This window comes from Pelodiscus sinensis, chromosome 1, assembly GCF_049634645.1.
Source record: "Pelodiscus sinensis isolate JC-2024 chromosome 1, ASM4963464v1, whole genome shotgun sequence".
In the NCBI taxonomy this organism is placed as follows: Eukaryota; Metazoa; Chordata; order Testudines; family Trionychidae; genus Pelodiscus; species Pelodiscus sinensis.
In genome coordinates this window covers 100,582,848-100,604,844 of record NC_134711.1, presented here as the reverse complement: position 1 = coordinate 100,604,844, position 21,997 = coordinate 100,582,848, and the positions used below count along the sequence as shown (strand labels likewise).

Below are 21,997 nucleotides of genomic sequence, written 5' to 3'. Positions count from 1 at the left end.
GACTTTGATGGGAAATGCAGCAACTCAGCATCTCAGGATCTGGCTCACTCCAAGGAATCAGACACAGGCATGGGGGAGAATGTTTTTCTAAATTTTCTTGTCAGTTTTAACTGACACGCTCTTATTTTAATCAATCTTTTTTTGAAGGTTATCTGCAAGTTAACAATGGTTGTTAACCCATGAAACCCCAAGACATTAGCTTCCTTTTCTTTCATTTTGTCAATGAACACACTGCTCATCATGAGAGCCTAACCATCACAATTCAGGATTCAGAGCAGATAGAAAAGATGACAAGCAAAAGCAGCTGACCACAGATGTGTTTATAGGATGGAAAAAATTCCATCTTCGTTAACATTATTTGACACAACTCTCTTACCTGTAATATCTGGATTGAAGGTAGGTTGAACACACAGCTTTAGACACATGGCTAGCTGAACCAAAGTCTATGACTTTGACTCTGTATGGTTGTCGGGATGGATCTACCAACATGATGTTCTCTGGCTTGAGATCTGCATGAATCAGTCCCAAGCTTTTCAGCTTCATTAGGGCTGTTGCTACTTGCTGGAGGATTGGCCGGATGTACTTAAGGGGCAATGGGCTGAATTTGTTTTGCTTTAGAAAATCATAAAGGTTCTGCTCCAACATTTCAAAGACCAAGCAAGTGTGATTTTTGTGCTGGAAGCATTCATAGGCTCGGACAAAGTTGTAATCATCTGCACTTTCTGTGCTCAGCCGGGCCAGGATGCTCACTTCAATCTGACCTTGTCGGGCATAGGAAGGATGGTTCTTCAGGATCTTGATAGCTACAATCTCATTAGTGCCACGTTTCCAGCATTTGACCACTTGCCCAAAGGTTCCCCGGCCAAGAAATTCTAATACTTCATATGTGTTGGTCATGGAACATAGCACTTCATGTTGCACCAGCTGGTAATCCCCTTCGCTGTTGGAGCCACTGTTTTTGGATGTGGCAGTGGATGTGGTGGCAGTGGCTACAGTGGCCCCACTGGCATTATTCTGAATCATTGGTGGATGCTCTTCAATTATCTGTACGCTGCTTGTGTTCTCAATTTCCTCACTCTTACGTTTAAGTCCACATTTTTGGTAGGTGTCCAGAAGGCTCACAGTGCTTCGACGCATCAGGTTGTGAGGTCCGCCCAATGCTTGCCCAGACACTGCAACCACACCGGAAGTGCTGCTGGCAGATGTCACCACAATGTGCCCTGTGCTTGCTGGAAAGATGATGGTCTGTTCGTAAGGGATACTGGGGTTGGGAATCTGGAGGGAGGCATTGACTGCTGCTGCTGCTGCTTGAGAAGACTGCAAGTTCTTGGTCTGGCTGTAGACTTTGCTATGTGTGCCGTACCCGGTCATATCCCAGTTAGAACTCGGTTCCACTTTCAGTTTCTTCACACTACAGAAGGCACTTGATTGAAGGGTGTGAGGGGAGAATACTTGCACATGTGAGGCCATACCTGCAGAATAACATTTAAAGAAACTATCATGTCAAAATATCTTTCCAAGCCTTTTATTCATTTCAGTTGCAATAAGGGGAAATGAGATAATGGGGAGGGAAACCTCAGGAACAGCCAGAAAATGATCAGGCTTGGACAAACTGAGAGACATGTTCATTGCAAATAAAGCACAGTACAGTAAAACAAAGGGTTAGTGCTAACTGAATCATGTATACTAAGAATGACCATTATTCTCCCTCTCTCCTTTTTTATAACAATAACTTAAGGAACAGATTTACCTCTTGTGGCTCACCATCCTTCTGGTCCCATTGTCTCCAGCAACAACTTAGCATTGATGGAGAGATGGTGTAGTGGGGTACCGCAACAGTCTTTTACCTCCGCAGACTAAAGTTCAACCCCTGATATATGTCAAACATGAAATAGTTTGGGTGGGTCTCACTCAAGTCCTCCTCTGTACACAAAACCATTGTACCATTCATGTTTTCTGCTCAGTGGAAGTCTAGGATGAGAACAGGGAGTGGTGTTGAAAGTCAGAATTGAGGTGAGCAGACAGAGTAGTTTAGGGACCCGGGACTGGAATAACTGGTGATGTTTGAAGTCATAACTGAAATCCCTTGCCAGATCTGTATGTGGGAATCTTGAATATAATGCTTGTCAGTAAAGACAGGCATTGTGCAAAGATTACCCTTAGCTCTTGCTATCAGTTCCCCAGTTTCATAAATCATAGTGGACCATGTTCACATTCACACTTTGTAGTACAGGTTGAGCCTTTCTGGTCTGGGACTCTCATCTGGCAACATCCCTGGTCTGGCAGGACAATGGATGTTGCTGAACCACAGAGCCCCTTTTGACCAAAATGCCCCAGTGACAGAGGCTGACAATGGCTGGGAGCAGAGCCAGCCGGCAGAGTCCGCAGAGCAGCAGAGCCAGTGGGGCTGCTGCAGCCAGCGGGGCAACAGAGCCTGTGGATCTGGTGGGGAAGTGGGGATGGTGGGGCAGCAAAGTCCACAGGAGCTGGGGGCAGCAGAGCCTGGAGGCTGGGGAGGGGAACCCAGCAGGGAGGCTTGTGTTCCCCAAGAGCCTGGAAGCCTGACTTCCCCTGGTCCAGCAAATTACCTTGTCCGGGACTGCTCAGGCCCCGAGAGTGCCAGACCAGAGAGGTCCAACCTGTATAATAGCTGGAAAATAGATCCTGCTGAAAGTTAAAAGGACTATCCATGGAATAAGGTAACATTTGACATGAGGAAGAGAGTAGCAGAATGTAGCCCTAAATTAAAACAAATTTAAAAAAAAAGACAAAAAATGATTCCCCTGCAACTTTTTTCTTTGAATGTAAAATGCTAACAATCTTCAGGTATTTATACAAACAACAAAAAGAACCAATTACTCAGGGTACTTAAAAAAGCCACAAACTAAATAATGTGGTTCAAAAGGCACCGAGGTGGGAAACCCCCGGAGATCCACAGAAGGTGGAAGTTCAAGTGCAGAACTTCTTCCACGTTTCTCCTCCCAGAATAGAGACTGTAGGGCTGGCAAATCTTTGTTTTGTAATATACCTCAAGAATGACAGGGAAAGAAATAAACCAATATGATCTCTGGCCATAGCTGAATTTTAAGAGTAAACATACCTTGATTTGTTTTTAGTTTAAAAGGAAATAGTTGGAGGCTGAATGTTATAGTAACAAAAACACAGCAAAATTGACAACACATACACAGATGACCCGAAGCATCTTCCCAGGTGGGTGAACTGAGTGCACAACTCTCATCTTTTTTTCCCCTCCTAATTTCTGACAGAAACCAGCTCTCTTCTTGCCCATTCCCGGGTGTGTTGCTATGTTGTATAATCCTTTTATGTACATGTGTACATAGTCATGCATATATATATATATATATATATATATATATATATATATATATATATATATATATATATATATAGTTACTTCCTAGTTTCAAAGCTGATTAGCACTGAAAAAAGGTATCAGTGAAGCAAACATACACACACACACACGCACAAACATACACACACACACACACACACGCAGAAATCTTTCAGTTAATTCCCAGCCACCAGAACCCAGGAACCTCTTATGGAACAGTTGAAGTGAACTGAAAGTGCATGTAAATGACTTGCATTCCGGTTTCTCCAGAATTCCTATATTCAGCCCTGCAGCCCCAAGCAGCTTTTAAAGATACAGCAGTCTCAGAAACAACCTCCCCAATACCCAAACCTGCTGGTAAATCAATACAGACTGCTCTTGTCTACTGGTGTGGCCCCTAGCTTTAATGTGATTTTCTGCATTGCTTGCTCACATTTGTATAAAACAAAACAACCTGTTACCTAGTCTCCAGGTCCTGTACCCAGTCTCCAGGGCCCTTTCGGCCCTGCTCCCACAGTGCCTACTCTCTCCCACAGGGTGACCATGTTGCCATGAATGACTTAGCATATGGTACACAATGAGCTCAGAGAACTGCAGCAGAATTACTCAACTTTATCATCCTGTACACCAGTCTCATATGTGAAGCAGAGGCAATGTTTGTTTTTCCATTAATTAAAAAGAGTCACAGTGTTCTTTCTTCTAGTGACCTTTCTAGAGTAGTGGAGTGGTTGGATGCATGTTTTCCCCTTGGCCATGAATAATAAAGCAGATTCATTTGGTAATATATTGTGGATCTAGTAAAGGTGTGATTTATAGCTTTATGGCTTTCATTCCAGGGTGCTTGCTTACCATCCCTATGTTTAAAAAACCTGACACCCAGTGGTGCTAGAACAATTTTTTTTGAAGGGGTGGGCGGGGGGGCTGAGCTGCGTATGCCTGTCTGCTCTCCTCAGTACCCCAGGCAGGGGCCACAGCTCAGAACACCCGAGGAGCCCTGGCCCATGGCTTGGAGCAAGGTCAGAGGTCAGCAGTGGGGCCAGTGTCTGGGACCCCGAGGAAGGGATGGGGGCTGGAAGCTGGGACCCTCAGGGCAGTAGTAGAGCCCCCAGGTACAGGGCCAGCAGCTGAGATGCTGGCTGATAGCAGGGCTTATGTGCACAAGCTGGAAGCTGGGATATTGATGTAAGGCTCTGCCAGGCACAAAGACTGGAGGTGCTACACCCACTCCCTTCCCCCCCCCCCGACATTCCTATTTCCCATGCCTCTGCAGAGACTAGGAAAGTGAGAGCCGTAAGAGCAATCCTTAAACATAACTCTAAATGATATAGTCACCCCAAAATTACAGCCACTGATACAAAGCATGTCAGCTGTAATTATCAAAGTCAGTGGTCCTCAACGTCTTTTTGCTCAGGAACCATTTGTAAAACCTTGATGGCCTCTCGAAGCCCAGTGAACAGCTTGAGTGCAAATAACATCTGGCTCACTAAACATTCCTTACCCATGATAAGCAATATACACTTTGATGTAATAAGTGCTAAATAAAGACACCACGTGTACCACAGAGGCAGCTCCTGCACCTCCTATCCTGCAGCACTGGCTGGGCTCAACTCCCTGAGGCACACACTGCAACTTCTGGGGTTGCAAAACCACTCAGATTTGGCCTGGGTGTGGATGTGGGGGTGTGTGCACGCGCTCATGTGCGTTGTGACCTGACCTGACCTGCCACATGGGGTCACAGAGCCGCTCAGTACAGTTTGGACAGCCGCTTTCCCCATCATCATGATAGAGGGGCAGCTTGTCCAAAGCTAAGCAGCACTGTGACTCCTTGCACCAGGTTGCAACACCTGAAGCAGGAGCTGAGCCCAACCAGCCCCCAGGGACCAGAGACATAGGAACCATGAGTGAAGAAGTAGTGTGGATGTGCGCTCTGCAAGCCCCGTCAGTCTCCCATACCCGAGGGCAGGACCTGACACCCATCCCCAGGCCTTTCATGCAACCCTTTGACAAATTCTGGTGAGTCAATTCTGGATTGTGACCCATGAGTTCAGAAACCCTGATCTACTGTAATTAATAGCCATCATTAAAGGATAGATCCCTATTCGTGTAAATTGACATAGCTCCATTGACTTCAGTGGAATTTTACATTCTCTGATGATGTGTCCTGATACCAACCAGGGTTAAACGGTCACTGAAAAAGTGCTGATGTCAGATTGCTGTCTGTGCCCTTGAGTGAAATAAGTTGGTGGTCTCCGTTCCATTTTCCCTGGAGACAAATGCTCATTTAAAAACCTTCTGCACCAGACCCCCTTCTTGGTAGTCTCTACAGAGAGAACAAACACCAAATGAGCATAAAAACTGAACGACACTGTCACCACAAAACCACGTCCCTTAGATAAAAGCTGTGGAGGAAAAACTGTGGCTGTCTACGCTGTGTTTGAATTCCAGCTAAACAGAAGGCTATGAACTCTAGCAGTGTCTTTTTCTCTCCATGAGCTACAACCAGGCCCGGCCTTAGGGCAAGAAGAGCGAGGTGGTTGCCTTGGGCCTTGCGCATTCAGGGCCCTGCACTACCCGGCTCCCAGCCCCGTCCACCCGGCTGCTCACTTGCTGCCCTGACTGGGAGCCGCATGGCTGTGTGGCTCAGTAACGCTGCCTTGGGCCCCGCAACCTCTTTGTCTGGGCCTGGGTACAACTGTTGCTAAGCTACTGGCTTAAGAGCCTACTGTACCCCTTTCAGGAGTCTGATTTGTCTTTGCGTAGTCCCATGTTTCACCTCACTTAATAACTACTTGCTTGCAAAATCAGACATAAAATACTGGAGTGTCACAGCACACTATTACTGACAAATTGCTTACTTTTTCATTTTTACCTTATAATTATGAAATAAGTCAATCTGAATATAAATATTGTACTTGCATTTCAGTGTATGGTAGATAAAGCAATATGAACAAGGCATATGAAGTTTTAGTTTGTACTGACTTCGCTAGTGCTTTTATGTAGCTTATTGTAAAACTAGGCAAATATCTAGATAAGTTGCTGCACCCCCTGGAAGACCTCTGCGTACTCCCATATGCGTACCCGGGTTGAGAATCACTGCAAAAGAAGACCTCTTTTAAAAGAAATATTAAATCTCCTCCCTTTGCTGAAATGATTTTCTCACAGCTGATGTTTTGGGGACCCATGGCATAAGAAGGATGGCTTGGCTATCTGCTCAGTGAAGTCTGTGCCAAGAAGTTACAAATTGACTGACAGCCTAGGGATGGGAGAATTTCTGCAGCAAAGTAATTTTTACTGTAACGCTGTCTGCCTATCTCATTCAAGAGAAACACAAACCCAAAATGTCTGGAGGATGCAAAGAAACTGTGGTGATGGTGGTGGTTTTTTTCCTTAAGATTTCTGCTCAATTATAATACTAAAAACAATATGAAACGTGAATAGGGGAAGGGCCTGTTGTTATTCCTCTCCAGTTCTATGTTAGAGACTCAATTGTGATTCACTCTTCTGACTCCTTAGTTGCTTAGGCTGCCAAGGGCGAACAGCATGTAAAGGAAGCAACAAACCTAGGCTGCCATATGATGACCCCCCCCTCCCCGTCAACTTACATAAGATACTGCCGTGCTCTGAACATCCCACACAGTCTTTCTCTGCTGAAGGAATGTCCTCATTCTATGGGTCTTCAAGAGACTAAAAGGATATAAGCTGTGGAAATAGGGTATTATACTTCATAAAGCGTGTTCTCAAACTGCCTCCCATATTGCTACAAAGACTTTCCAGGAGTAGCTGCATCATGATAACTGCCTGTTTGTCTCCTCTTGAAATGCACATCAGACGAGGATCCCGCCAATATGGTGCCAACTCTCATTGCTGAACGGGACTAAGGCTGCTCCCCAGCTGCACCCTTTCTCACACTTTCTAATCAGGAACAGAGAGGGAAGAGTTAAGAAGCAGTCTTTTTCTCTCACAGCACACAATCGGCAGCCATGTTTACAGGGCTGTCTGGCTACCTTGAGGTTGCCTCAGGAGCACTACCTGCATTCTCAGAGGGTATGGCTACATTGTGTGGGGGGGGGGAGGGGGGAGGTTTCGAAGAAGGTATGCAAATTGCACTCACATTTGCATATCTTCTTCCATTTTTTTTCTGGAAGAGATTTTCTGCCATTTGGACCATCTACATGGGGCCAAATGTCAGAAAAAAACCCTCTTTTGGAAGCCCCTTTTTCCTCGTAAAAGGAGGTGTACAGGGGGCTTCCAAAAGAGGGGTTTTTTCCCAACATTTGGTCCTATGTAGACGGGCCAAATGGCAGAAAATCCTCTTCTGGAAAAGAAATGGAAGAAGATACGTAAATGCGAGTGCAATTTGCATACCTTCTTCGAAACATGTCCCCCCCACCCAGTGTAGCCATACTCAGAGGCTTTGTCTTGACTAGGAAAAGTAGATCACCTTTAAGTTGGGCTCACTTAACACATACAAACAGATGCAGAGTAAATCCGTGTCACTCCATTTACATGGACAGGAGGCAGCTAGGAGCCTGAAATATAAAAACAACCTATTCCCTGAAAAATCAATATCTGGTTTTGCATATTGGGTCACAACTGTGAGAGTTTTAGTTAGTCTTATACAGAAATGGGGTCAGATAGGATGCATTAAATAAAGCTGATAGTTCTTTCCTTTGATAATGAGTTTTAGTGTTGGCATTTAAGGATCATGCAATAGATAGTAACAGGATTTAATGGGGACTGTTCTGTCCTTGATATGAGTTGTGTAATTCCCCCTAGCATTAACAGGAGTTAACGTATGTAGAGTATATTGAGGGGACAATTCTAAAACTAATTAAAGGGCTTTGGTTGAAAGATGAAAGCAGCTCTTCTTACCCAGCCTTCACTAAAAAGACATTTGTAATTCAGACTGCATTTTCCTTCATTCATATACAACTCATACACCTGTCTTTGTATAGTGCATATAAAATCCAACAGGTTCCAGAGAAGCAAGTATGGGAAAGATCACAGCTCCTCCTCCCCAAATTGCAAGAACTACATTGGATAGCTAAACAAGGAACAATTTGAAAGACACTGCTGTTTTTTCTTCTCTATACATTGCACTGGCTGCTTATGTATAACCAGAACTTTAGGGGTGACAGGAGAGTATGATCCTGTCCTGTATTAACCAGGCAATAAGACCTGCTGCAGTATCTGCAGACCAGCTGACTCACTGAAGCCAGCCGCTGATAACTGTGGAGAGAACAGTGACGGTTTGAAACGTACTGTAGAAAGTGTGTGGCTTGAGTATAGCATTTAACTGATGCACCCACGACACACTTGCAAATATCTTTATATTGCAGTCTCCTGGGGGGGAAGAGGAGCTAAAATATCCCTTCCTGCTTCTCAGTTAAGAAGGCAGAGAAGGGAGGAACTGGAAAGTATGGAGAATCTGTTGTTTTCTTCTTCAAGGTGGCCTCTGCATTGCCTTACTAGTGAGACATGTCTCCTGCTGCTACTAAGCTTTGAAACTACCTATGCATAATGAGGTCACACGAGTATCCTGCCCCAACGCACTGAATGTTTGGAGCCAAACAAAAAGGGCAGTGTGGTTCTCAGAGCCTCGGCTCCTTCTTCTCCCTGGCTAGCTGAAAATGTCAGGATGACTGCTCCAGGTCCACCACCGTGACCTTCATTTGGGCGTTTTTTAGATCACATGTCATTAGTAATAGTTAGCTATAGTACTGGTAGTTTCCCTAGTGTTTAGATGATTTTTAGAAGAGTTTATTTACTCTATACAGTCTATAAGATGCACCATCACACAGTTATATTCCCAGATCAGCTCTTGCACAGTTCTAGGATTCTGTGTCTGACACAGGCTTTACAGACCCAGAAATAGCTATATAGACTCATGGAATCAGAAACGTAATAGAAATGTAGCCGTGTTAGTCTGGTGTAGCTGAAGCAAAATGCAGGACTTGCATTTTGGAATCAGAAACATATGTCTGGAAGGGATCTTGAGAGATCAGATAGTCCAGCCCCTTACATGGAGGCAGGACCAAGTAAGCCTAAACCATCCCTAACAGAGGTATGTCTAACCTTGTTCTTAAAAATCTCCAGTGATGTGAAGCCTATTCCAGAATAGGTAAGTAATAGTATAGCCGATTAACCGATAAGCCAAAGCTTATAGGTTAATGCTATTGACTACACACATTTCCCCCCACACTCCACCCCTTGCTAGTAAATTTTTTTAGCAGGCTGGCCAGCAGCCCAGCTCAGTCCCGTCTTGCATTGGGTCCTGGACCTACCCCCACTGCGGCTCTGAATTTAAAGTGTATTAGGAGCCAAGTGAGCAGGCAGCCCAGCTCAGTTCCGGACAGGGGCTGCCTGGGGATTACAGGATAGTCGACTAACCGATAAGAATTCATGAGGTTAATGGACTATTCAATTAACTGATATTTAACATTCCTATTCTGGAGCTGAGCTACCTTTATAGTTAGGAAGTTTTTCCTAATAACTAACCCAAATCTCCCTTGCTGAAAATTAAGCCCTTTACTTAATGTCCTACATTCAGTGGACATGGAGAACAATTGATCAACATCTTTATGCATATTTGAAAACTGTTAGCAAGTATCCACTCAATTACTTCTTCAATCTTCTTTTCTCAACCTCATAGGTCAGGTTTTCTAAACCTTTTATCATTTTTGTCCCTCTTCTCTGAACTCTATCCAGTTTGTCCACACACCTTTCCACTGCTTAATACAGCAGTATAATTACCTCCTCCGCTCATGTCTCTCCTATGACACTCCTGTTAAGACACTCCAGAAGAATATTAGCCTTTTTGGCAACTGCACTGCATTGCTGATGTATATTCAGTTTGTGATCTACAACACCACCTCTCCACCCAAGATCCTTTTCAGCAGTCCGATAGCTTAGCTGGTTATTGCCCATTTTGTAGTTATGCATTTGATTTTTCTTTGCTAAGTATAGTCCTTTGCATTTGTCTTTATTGAATTTCATCTTATTAATTTTGGAACAAATCCCAGATTAATCCAGGACATTTCAATATTAATCCTCCAAAATGCTTTTAAACCCTCATAGCCTGCTGTCCCCTGAAAATTTTATAAGTATACTCTACACATCATTATTTAAGTCATTAATGAAAACATTGATGAACCCATTCATGGTCCGTTTTGGTCAATTTCACTGTCATATGATTTTTAAAATAATAAATGTCATTATTTCAGATATTTAAATCTATTGTAACTATAGGAGTTGTGATCCACAGGCGGTTGAAGCGGGATGTTGCAAGGTTATAGATGGGGGTGTCCCGGTATTGCCACCCTTGCTTCAGTGTCGCTGTTGCTGGCAGCGCTGCTTTCAGAGCCAGGCCCCCGACAAGCAGCCACAGCTCTCTAGACACCCTACTCTGAGGGCAGCAGAGAAGCAGGGCAGCAATACGACATCCCTCCTACAATAACCTTATGATCCCTCTGCCAGCTGCTTCTGAGTTGGGACCCTCAGTTTGGAAATACTGGTCTCTCGCAGCCCCATCACATCTGATTAGTGTCGCATAAAAGAACACAAAAGACCGGATTTCATGGGGTAGGTCAAATTTCACAGGGTAGAACAGATTTCATGGTCCAGTACACATTTTTCATGGCTGTGAATTTGGTAGGAGGACCCTACTTAGAGTAATTTCATCCATCTCACAATAATTTCATCTAGACCATATTTCCGCAGTTTGCTCATGAGATTGTCAGGTGGGACTGTGTCAGAAGTCTTACTGGAATCAAGATAAAGCACATCTACAGCTTCCCTCATTTATTATCCTGTCAAAGAAGGAAATTAAGTTACTTTGGCCATCTTGACAAATCCACATTGGCTATTGTTTTGTAACTGATTGTTCCAGTACCTTTCCAGGTATTCAAGTCAACCTGACTGGTCTATATTTCCCTGGATCTTCTTTGTTCCCTTTTCTAAAAATGGATTCTATGTTTTTTCCCTTCTCCGGTCCTCTCAGACCTCACTTGTTCTCCATGAGTTATCACAGATAATCGCTAAGAGATTTGAGGTTGTTTCAGGGTACCGAAAATTAATTTCATCAGGTCCTGATGACATGAATACATTTAACTTATCTTCACTCTTTCTCTCTCTCTGTAGGTGTATGTGTGTGTGTGTGTATATATATATCACATAAATACTGTACCAACATCACTTAAATACTGTACCAAATAAGATACTGCAGCTAGGAAATTAGGAAATTTTGAATTATGATTCCAAAAACAACCTGATCTACATCTGACCTACACCTGTATATCAGTACATACTAACACCCATACATACACCAAAGACATCTCTTGTATTTATTGTATAAGCAATATATCCCCACATACTGTCCCACAGTCTACTTACTAAAATATGAAACATCCACCTTTAGGTGTAACTACTGCTAAATACTTACCTGTAATTACTAATTATGAGCCATCCACCCAAACACAGACCCTCCTCTAGTTCACTTTTCTTTTGCCCCATCTACATTGTTTCACATTTTTCTTACCATATATATGCCAAAAATCTGTCCCTTCCATATCTTTCCACTAGAATCAAGAGACCACATAGTCACAGCCTATCATCTAATCACAATTCACAAACAATACACTACACTAAAAGCCACAAAGCCCAAACTACCCTGTCTACCTTCTCTATATACTAGAAATAACACAATTCATATTCACCATCCTGCGGTGGCCTTGGTATTCAAGGTCCAAAGTATCAATCCCAAAGCTCTTTTGCCATCTTCTTGATCTAAGCACTTAACATAGAATCTCTGTGATGGATCAATATATTTATATTTGGAAACTTAACTTGTAACTTACCAAAAGATTGTGTTTTAAGAATTCATTAGGGTTTTTTCCCATTTCTTATTGAACACATTGTCACAGTGGAAACAGATCTTATATATTTCTTAAGTAAATGATGGGGCTATGTTTCTATTGCACATTTTAATTAATTAGCAATGTAACACCTGAGGATGCAAGTTAAAATATGCCTGGCCAGAGTCTCTTCTACATAACTGCTTCACTGCAGACTCTCCAACCATTTCACCTGCTGGAGACTTCTAGGCTTAATGTGAGAAAACAGACAAGGGCCTGATATTCCGAGATGCACTCTTAGGATCTGTGGATATCCCTTAACTATTAGCCACCATCTTAGGGACAGGAGCTGGGCAGTTTGGATAATATAAAATTGTAAGACACCAACTCATCTTCCTTTCCTCAGTCTGCCTCAACTATTATTGAAAAGAAAGCAAAGGATGGCAGCAAGTGCATATATCAGATAGATTATGGCATTGACACAATGGAGCTAGACTGTGGCAAGTCAATCCCATTCAGCGGACTTATCAAGAATGGCAGCCAGCCCACAGGGGGCACGTCTACACTGCAACACTAATTTGAAATAACTAGTGCTATTCCGAAATAACTTAGTCCGTGTCTATACAGCAGGCAGTTATTTCGAAATAGTGTCAAAATACTGTCAAGCTGGAGGACTTCGTACTCCGATTCCTGTAACCCTCATTGTACGAGGAGTAAGGGAGGAAGAGTGCTCTATTTCGAAATAAGTGGTGTGTAGACGCTCCCTATTTCAAAATAAGATATGCAATTGATGTAGCTCAATTTGCATATCTTATTTTGAGTTAAGCCCTGTAGTGTAGACACACCCAGGACAACCAACAGACTTTGTCGGGCCTTTGGCAAGGGGAGAGCAGCTCCAAGCCCCTGAAAGGAGCAAGGCCTTCAGTGGAAGGGGCTGAGCTTGGGGGCAACCTCCCCCAGCCATTCCTTCAGTGCCAGCCCACACATGCCATCCAAGGCTCTGGTGGCAATTTAAAGGGCCCGGGGTTCTGGCCACTGGTGTTGCCACTGTAATGATGGAAGTGGCAGGGAGCTCCAGGCTCTTTTAAATCACCAGGCCCTGGGGCAGCTTCCCCCACTTGCACTCCACCCCTGTCGGCAGGCCTGCAAGACCATCACTTCTGTGGAAATCATGGAAATGATGTGGGAATCCACAAAGCTGTCAAAGTGCTCTTCAGACAAACAGGATCTCTGGGTGGTCTCGATGACTTAACAATGTTAAAAAAATAGTCTTGCCACATTTATCTTGCTAAGAAAAAATGCTCAGTCTAGAGTCAGGATAAGAGGCCTTCTGGCTCTTGTGATGACTTCTGGAGCTAGGCATGTAGTAACATCTCAGGGTCAGGTGAAGATGAAGCATGGTAAAGAACAGGAACAGCTGCAGCAGAAAACAATCAAGACCTGCAAAGGGGCATGCAGAGTTCCATACAAACAGATTAGCACAAAGGAATAGTGCTAGAGATGCAGCCGTGTTAGTCCGGTCTAGCTAAAACAAAAGCTCATCACCTAATAAATCATCTTGTTAGTCTTTGAAGTGCGACATAGTTCTGTCTTTTGTTTTAGCTTAGCACAAGGACAATTTAGCAAAGCTTATCTCTGTGAAATCAGGAACCATTGCTGGCACCAAATACAGGGATTTACAAGGTCCTAAGTGGGGGAGAAGAAAGACTCCTCTTAGCACAAACATGGAAAGGGGGAACCATTGTCTATCCAGGCAGACTGGTAATTGTGACAGACAGAAACTCTGTTTTGAAGATTTATTGTCATATCTCTTGGAGCATGCTGAAAAAAGTCTCAATGACTTTGTTCAAGAGACACAACTTTCATTTTCATAATGAGAAGGCAAGGCAGAGAGCATGGTGGCTTAAACATTACCCAGCTGTGGGGTGGACTGGCAATTTTAATGTGCTGATATCCTGAAAACGAGATATACCCTATCAATAGGGTTGGGAGTGCCGTATGCCCTACAAAAGAATCCTCGCTTACCACTGGCTTTCTATGTGGCCTTGGACCACTCACTTAACCTGCCTGCCTCAGTGTCCCATCTTCCAACCAGAGTTAACAATATTAACCTATCTCACTGGGAGGTTCTGATCCTTTATTATTTTATGGCCTAGAGCACTGTTTGTCAACCAATGGTACGAGTATCCTTAGGGGTACTCGAGAGAAGTCTGGGGGGGTACATCTACACAGCTGAAATGTAGAGAAAACTGAATTTTTAAGTTTTACAGTGCTTTATTATTTTTGTATTTTTTAGACCTAAAAATTTTGTCGCCTGCCCTGCCACGATTAAGTTGCTTAAACAAATGTGTTGCAATGGTAGAAAAAATTGTGTGTGCCTGAAAACTGTAGGTACTGGGGGTACTTATATATATATATATATATATATATGTGTGTGTGTGTGTGTGTGTGTGTGTGTGTGTGTGTGTGTGTGTGTGTGTGTGTGTGTGTGTGTGTGTGTGTGTGTCTGTGTATTTATAAATAAATAAATAAAAAGGGGTACTTTATTAAAAAAAGGTTGAGAAACACTGGCCTAGAGATTCATACAAACTGCACTAGCTGGTCCCCTTTTTGCCCAGGAGTGGGAACTGAGACAGAGAAAAGAATGCTTTTGGTTTCTACCCAAGAATTCCTCTTCTCTCTTGCCTGTGTCCCCTACCCCATGTAGCACTGACACATTTTTGTGCTTCTGGAGTCCTCACCAGAAGGGACACTGTGGCTACTTTCCCTCACCACAACCTCCTCACCAGGTGACTGTCCACCACTGAGCATTAGCTTTACGAAATCAACCAGTCAAGCCCTCCCTTACCGGTAGTGAAACCACAGCACCTCCCATGTGCCACTGTCACCTGCAGGAGCCTTTGCTATAGCAACATGTGAGCAGTTTTCTGCAGTTCCTGCCTGAGCCTCTTATCCTTAGGAGATTTAAGTGTTTCATTTGCAAAGAGGCCATTGCGTGACACTCAGCGCTTCCTTTTGTTCAAGGGCTCTGAACCTCATATCAGCCACTAGCTGGGCTGAAAAGGTCAGTTTGCCTCTTTGTGAGTCCCTCCCTTCAGTTTGTTTACATCAGGAAATAGACCTGGTGGAGACAAGCCTCTGGGTAAGGTTCATATGATAAACAGGAACCGGACTGGATCGGCATGGATTACTCTGAAGGGGGAAAACAGTTCTTCAAGCTGGCTGCACATATCTCAGGGTACGTCTAGACTACCGCGTTTTGTCGACGGAAGTTTTGTCGACAGATACTGTCGACAAAACTTCCGTCGACAAAGAGCGTCCAGACACATTGAGTTCTGTCGACAAAGCAAGCTGCTTTGTCGACAGAACTCCGTAGTCTGGACGCAATGTTACAGGCAATAACACCTTCTGTCGACAGAGTTCTGTCGACAGAAGGTGTTATGCCTTGTAAAATGAGGTATACCAGCGTCGACAAAACTGCTGAGTTCTGTCGACGTTATGTCAACAGAACTCAGCGGTAGTGTAGACGCTGGTATAGTTTTGTCGACAAAAGTCCACTTTTGTCGACAAAAATAGGTAGTCTAGACACACCCTCAGACAATTTTCAGAGAGAGAGCATCTTTCAACTGACACCTGATCAGGGTTAACTTGACTGTATCATCAATACCTCACGGCTAACTAAAAACTGCTAAACACAAGGCTTACTACAATCCCTCACAAAGAATCTCCTGCTAAATAATGGATACTTTGGGAAGCTAAAGATGAGACCCCAACTGGTTAGTTGCCTGGCTTGCATTTTAAGTAATAAAAATATAATGCTATAAATGCACATGAAATAGCCCTTTGGTTCCCCCAGGATCACACCCTGGCTAACCTGGGATTTTCTCCCTGTCCTTCCATTTCCTTGTCCTTTATTTTACTATGATGGGACGACTGCCCCACACTGGCCAGAAAGGGTTAAAGCAGGAAGGAGGGGGCCTGCGCAGAGTTCTGGCCATGCAGGGAGAGGCAGCTGGATCTTGACCAGAAAGGGCAGGACTGGTTCCCCCAAAGAAGGCACTTTTGACAGAATAGTGCTGGGCAGGCTCAGGAGGGCTAGAGAGAGGCTCTAGCCTGATATCTGCCAGGCTGCTGGCCTTGCTACAAGGGCTAGATGGTTGCAAAAGGTCACAGGGGAAGTGACCCAGGGAACTAGAGGCAGTGAAGGAGGGCAGGATAAAGCAGCCATCGGGACCCAGAGTAGTGGGCGGGCCTGGATCCCCCTTTGCACCACACCTAGCCACCAAGGCATCGCTGGTATAGACTGTGGCTTGCTCCTGAGACAGAGGGGCTAGGCAACAGAAATAAAGGACTGACGATACAACACCAAGAAAGGGGAGAGAGACCATTGGAGCAGGCATTGCCGGAGGGCAGTGTTCGGAAAAGGATGCCGCAGTTTGGGAGTGACGCAGGTCCAGACTTAGGAGCGTGGAGCACAGACGGGAGAGACACCAGCCTGAAGGAGGCGCCCTGTTGACAAAAGGACTAATTCCCTAGAGTTACCAGCAGGAGGTGCTGCAGTGGTGTGTCCACCTACTGACATCTACATATAACTGAGACACCAAATAAATAAATAAATAATAAAATCTGTGTAGTGAAGATACTGGCCAAATCCTCAGCAAACACCTTGATTTTGGTTTGACTGTCAGGCCCAAATGGGTTGGCAACGAGAAGAGAGAGGGCCTGGAGATCTCGGAACCACAGCTGGGGCTGCACAGCAAAGTTCAGGGTCAAGGCCAGCTCCAAACACCCCCGACATTCCAGGGGTCGAGGAGCCAGGATTTTGATTTGGGTTCTTTTCTCCTTAAAACACAAAAAAGTATCAGCTGTTCATTTAAGAGACAGCAGCTGAAAAGAGGGAAGAGTTCCCTTAACTAAGTGAACACCACCAAAATTCCTTCTCCCATCAGAGTATGTTGAGCAGTTTGAGAGCCTGTAAGGATGGGGAGGTGAAACATTCTGAGTGAGAACATCACATACTGATACAGGAAAAAATAACATCCTTGGGTGTCCTTATTAATGTGTAATACAGAACAACTCAGTTGTCTATTTTCTTTTAGGCAATATAAGCTCTCTCTCTTGCCCAGGCCTGGGCAACATACCCTCTGCAGGCCAGATCCGGCCCGTCAAGCCACAGGATCCAGCCAATGGACACAGCAGGGACTCGCAAGCAGACTCCACTCCTTGCTCCGCCCCCGCACGTTGTTCAGAAAACGTTTGTTCCACAAACTGTGAGTGCAGAAGAGAGGGGAGAGTGGGGCTTCATAGCTGCTCCCGCCCCCAGCTCCCGCCCCTTCCAGGTTGGCCCACCACCACTTCAGAAATTTGTGAAGCAGCTGCCCTTCAAAAATGATTGCCCACCCCTGTTCTTGCCCATATGCTTACAGAGTCATAGGATGTACCACTGTATGCAATCACATGCCTTTTCCCAAAAGAAGCACCAGACCGGTAAGCCAAACAGAGCAATCCCATCAGATTCACTTTTAGTCACATGCAAATACAAGCTCCCTTTCCCCACCCCACTGGTCTGCTTCTAGTGAAAGTAGACCTGTATCCTTTGGTGCATACTGATGGGCTTCCATTTATCTTCACTACCAGCTTTGTTTGAAATAAGGTACCGTATGGTGTTGGTCACATATGTTTCAGCGTAGAGCACAATCCTGTCTGACTGAGGTGGATGAAGTGGATGATCCAGAAAGCAGTTTCTAGACCCAAAATGAAACCTGAGTTGGGGCTGAGGATGAATTACAGGAAGGATTTCAGGGACTTGAAGCAGAAACATCCAGAAGATCAAGAAAGGATAACTGACTTGAGGAGAAAGGATATAAGCCCCTCGAGTGTGATGAAGCAGCTCAGTAAAAGCTGTTCAGGGAAACTAGCAAGTACTGCCACTCAAATCTCAGAAGAGAAAGAAAACTGAAGAAGGGAAGTCATTAAGAGAAAGAAAACAGTAAAACCTTCCACCTGGATCAGCAGAACTCTCTGGCTGCCATCAATCTGCACCTCGGGATTCTCCTTCATGCAGGTTCTGTTTATTGACATATTTATTTCCTCATTTCTATTCTGCTTAATGCCACGGCAGTGAGGCCACTTCCATTACAGAAACTATTTCACTAAAGAAAATGAAGAAAGCAAAAGCAGAAAATCAAGTGCTAAACAAAATAAGTCACATTTGCAGCTTGCCTTGAAGATCACACAACTCGGGGTCTGATGGGCTATCCAGGAGTAGGGATGTTAAATTTAGATTAATTGGCTAATCAAATAGTCGATGCAATTTTGTTCGACTATTCGATTAGTCAATAGGACGCCTCCCCAGGGCTGTTGCTATACTTCAAAGGCAAAAGCGCTGCGGGGAGCACAGTCCCAGAAGGGGACTAAAGCAGTGCCCCGCTGGCCCTGTGCTCCCCACAGCATTTCAAAGCAGCAGCACCACATGGTGCCCAGGGTCAGTGGGGGAATCCGCAGGTGACCCCAGGCTCCACATGACATTGTCACTTTGAAACGCTGCATACAGTCCGGACTCCCCAGCTGGCCCTAGGCTGCACACAGCGTTTCAAAGCGGCATTGCCACATGGAGGCAGGCTCTGGCCCTAGGCTCCATGTAGCGCTGCTTCTTTGAAGCAGCCCCTTTCTGATAGAGGCAGCAAGGACGCGGGGAAGCGACTAGTCAACTAGGTGTCAACTATCCAATAAGCATTTGCTTATTGGATAGTCGACTACTCATTCACATTCCAACCGAGAGGAATGAATTCCAAAGAGCAAGCCCTCATCTGAGAGAGTCTTGCTGGCAGACATGGAGTATTAGTACTTCCTGGACTAACAGCAAGTGTTTTAATTGCTTCAATGGCATGTAGGGTGAGAGACCATCTCTCAAATAAACAGGCCCCATAAATCAGAGATTTACAACCAACACCTCAAACTACACTCTGTACAGAACAAGAAGCCAGTGCAGAGACCTGTCACTACTCAAGCAGTGGATAACTGAACCATGGTCTACACACGGTCAAAATCCCAAATTAATTTTATTCTAGGACAGATATGCTCCTTGGGATTGGGTATCTCCCCTAGAACAGGCACACTCCTTCTTCAACCCATCCTTGATGCTAGAATGAGATGGGTAATGACAGGACCATATGAATCATCAGCCAAGGCTTGGAAATACATGCAAAATTGGTAATCCTCGTCTACGATTAGAATGTGGATGATGTCAGTCATCTTAACAACCAGCCATGCACTAACCAAGAGGACCTGAAGTCTAGCATGATTATAGCCATTACCTCATCCTGCTGAGATAGATCTCATCTTGTGGTCCCTTCTGGCCTTAAATTCAATGTCTCTTTGACCTCAAATGAAAGCTATAGGACAGATGACAAGTACTGGCTACTTGATCTGCAGTTGACAAAAGGCCTCTTTCCACCTAGTCTCCTCACATCAGGCAGACCATCTCCCTACCCTGGAATGGTCTCCTCTTCTGTCTACCAGGTATCTGGAAACTGCAAACCTTTTCTTCACACTTTTACAAACAAAACACCGATTCATTCAATTTCTCCAGACTGCCATCAAATCTTTACAAAACCTGCTTCGAGTTCAACCTCCCTGAGTACAGAGTAATTGTAACCTTTTTGAAAGCACAGGTCTGTGTTTAATTTAGAGGTCTATTGTTTTCAGAACAAAAGCAAGCACGAACAATTGCTTTTGTGCACAGAAGATGTATTTGTCCTCCAGACTCTTTTACGATTATTATAAAAGTTTTGTGAGTGAATGTAGTGCTCATGAAGAAGGGTGACTCCTCGAACTGAGCCTGAGCTTAGACACATTGGGAGCAGATGCTGTGCAAAACTTCCATCAACCCCACACATACGTCTGACATTGCCCTGCAGTCTCTGAACACACTATCATGATCCTGACTTGCCACAGCGCCCTTACAAGCAGAGGCTGCCAGTTGTGACGCACTGTAAGACAATTCTATAATGGGTCCGAATGGACGACAATGAAAAGATCGCATTGATTTAGGTTAGGCCTGATGCTGCAAACACTTATTCATGCGCTTAACTTCACTTAGCTGAGTAAAGTTAAAACCATGCCTAAGTGCATGCAAAATCAGGGCTTTAGATAGTAGGTTCCTCAGGACACAGATATTCTCTCTGTCCATGTTTCATAAAGGACTCTTTACCTTTATGAAATTTATAGAAAAAATAAGAGGAGACTCAGAGATAGATGGTGAGAATGATTTAGAGCCATGGATAATCTCTTATATGAAGAAACTGAAAAGACTGCAATTGTTTAACTTATACAGGTTGAACCTCCCAAATCCGGGACTCTCTGGTCCGGCAACATCCATGGTCTGGTAGGGCCATGGATGTTGCTGGACCAAAGAGCCTCAGAGGTGGGAGCAACACAGGGGCTGGGGATCCCCGGCTGGGCCAGGCGGCATCTGGGGAGCCCCGCACTGGCCAGGGAACCCCCAGCATCAACAGGGCCAGTCAGCAGGCAGGGAGCTCCCGCCCCAACTGAGGAACCCCTGGCATAAGTAGGGCCAGGTGACCGGGGAGTCCCGGCACCAACCAGGGAAACCCCGGTTGCAATGGAGCTGTTGGCAGCTAGCCAGCCCCAGCCAGGAATCCCAGCAAGCCCCCAGTGGCAGTGGGGCTGGGGTGACCTAGCAGCCTCTGCTGGGAAATGCCCCCGCCCCTGGATGAAGTGGGGCTGACAGAGGCTGGAGACCAGAATCCCCAGCAGCAGCAGGGCCGGACCTATCAGTGGGGAGGGGTGGCAGCAGCTGGAAACCCTAGGAGACCCTGGAGAGCAGGCGGGCAGCAGGGTGGGGAGCCATGCTGGGCCAGTGTGAGGGGGGCCAGCGGCATGGCAGGGAGTCCCAAGGAGAGGAGCCCGGGAGCAGGCAGCCAACAGGGGACCCCTGATCTCCCCGTGTCCAGCAAATTCCCTGGCCCGGGACGGCTCAGGTCCCAAGGTGCCGGACCATGGAGGCCCAATCTGTAATAGGGGACAAGATGAAACTATATTAAAACAATGGATGCTTAGAGTAAGTAGATAGAGAATATCTATTCTCCCTGTGTTCAGGGATTTTCAGTGCACCTGTTACCACAAAAGTGAAATATCTCATTGGACTTCAGTGGCTGAAAAAAAGGGGGCACTAATTACTGTGCCTCTCAATCCCACACATCCCAGTTGCTTCAAGTGTGTAGTTTACAGCTTTGGTGATCCTATCAGCCTCTATTAATGTAACACTTCCATTTCTAGGGACTTTGTTTGCTTTACCTAATAGATCTGTAAAATCTCTTCTTTTCTGATAACTGTTGCCCCTTCCCAGTTTGGGAAAGGAGAAATAAAGGCTCTGCCTTGCTAGGCCAGACCATTAGTTTATTAGGTTTAGATTGACATTCTTGACACATAGATTGAGCAATACTTGACACATAGTGCCCCCTCATGCAACTGGCTAGCTATACATGGAGGGACCAGGAGGAACCCCTGTCTAACCTCCACATGTCACCATCTTAAAACTCAAAGACAAGATCATTAATCCCTTTTCAAAACAGCCCTCGCCCCTCCCCCATGATATGACAGACTCAATGATATCCCAAACTAGCAAATCCCCGCAGGTGACAGCATGCCATTTGAAGCAGAACTGCATTTCCCTTGATTTGTTCTATATTTACAAGTCATTCATTCACTGACAGCCTCCCCTTTGGAACTTCACAAGGTCCTCTCTCCAGCCCACCTCCAGATTTCAGAT

The 21,997-nt window shown here is 45.0% G+C and overlaps 1 protein-coding gene across 4 annotated transcripts in view; it reads right to left on the bottom strand.

Annotated features, from left to right (window-relative positions):
• Positions 1-21,997, bottom strand: part of HIPK2 (homeodomain interacting protein kinase 2) — a 216,025-nt gene that overhangs the window by 152,045 nt on the left and 41,983 nt on the right. For all 4 annotated transcript variants that reach the window (XM_006138056.4, XM_006138057.4, XM_006138058.4 and 1 more), the window contains exon 2: positions 377-1,472. In XM_006138056.4, the coding sequence (XP_006138118.2) occupies positions 377-1,472 (1,096 nt within the window). The remainder of the gene's footprint in view (positions 1-376; positions 1,473-21,997) is intronic.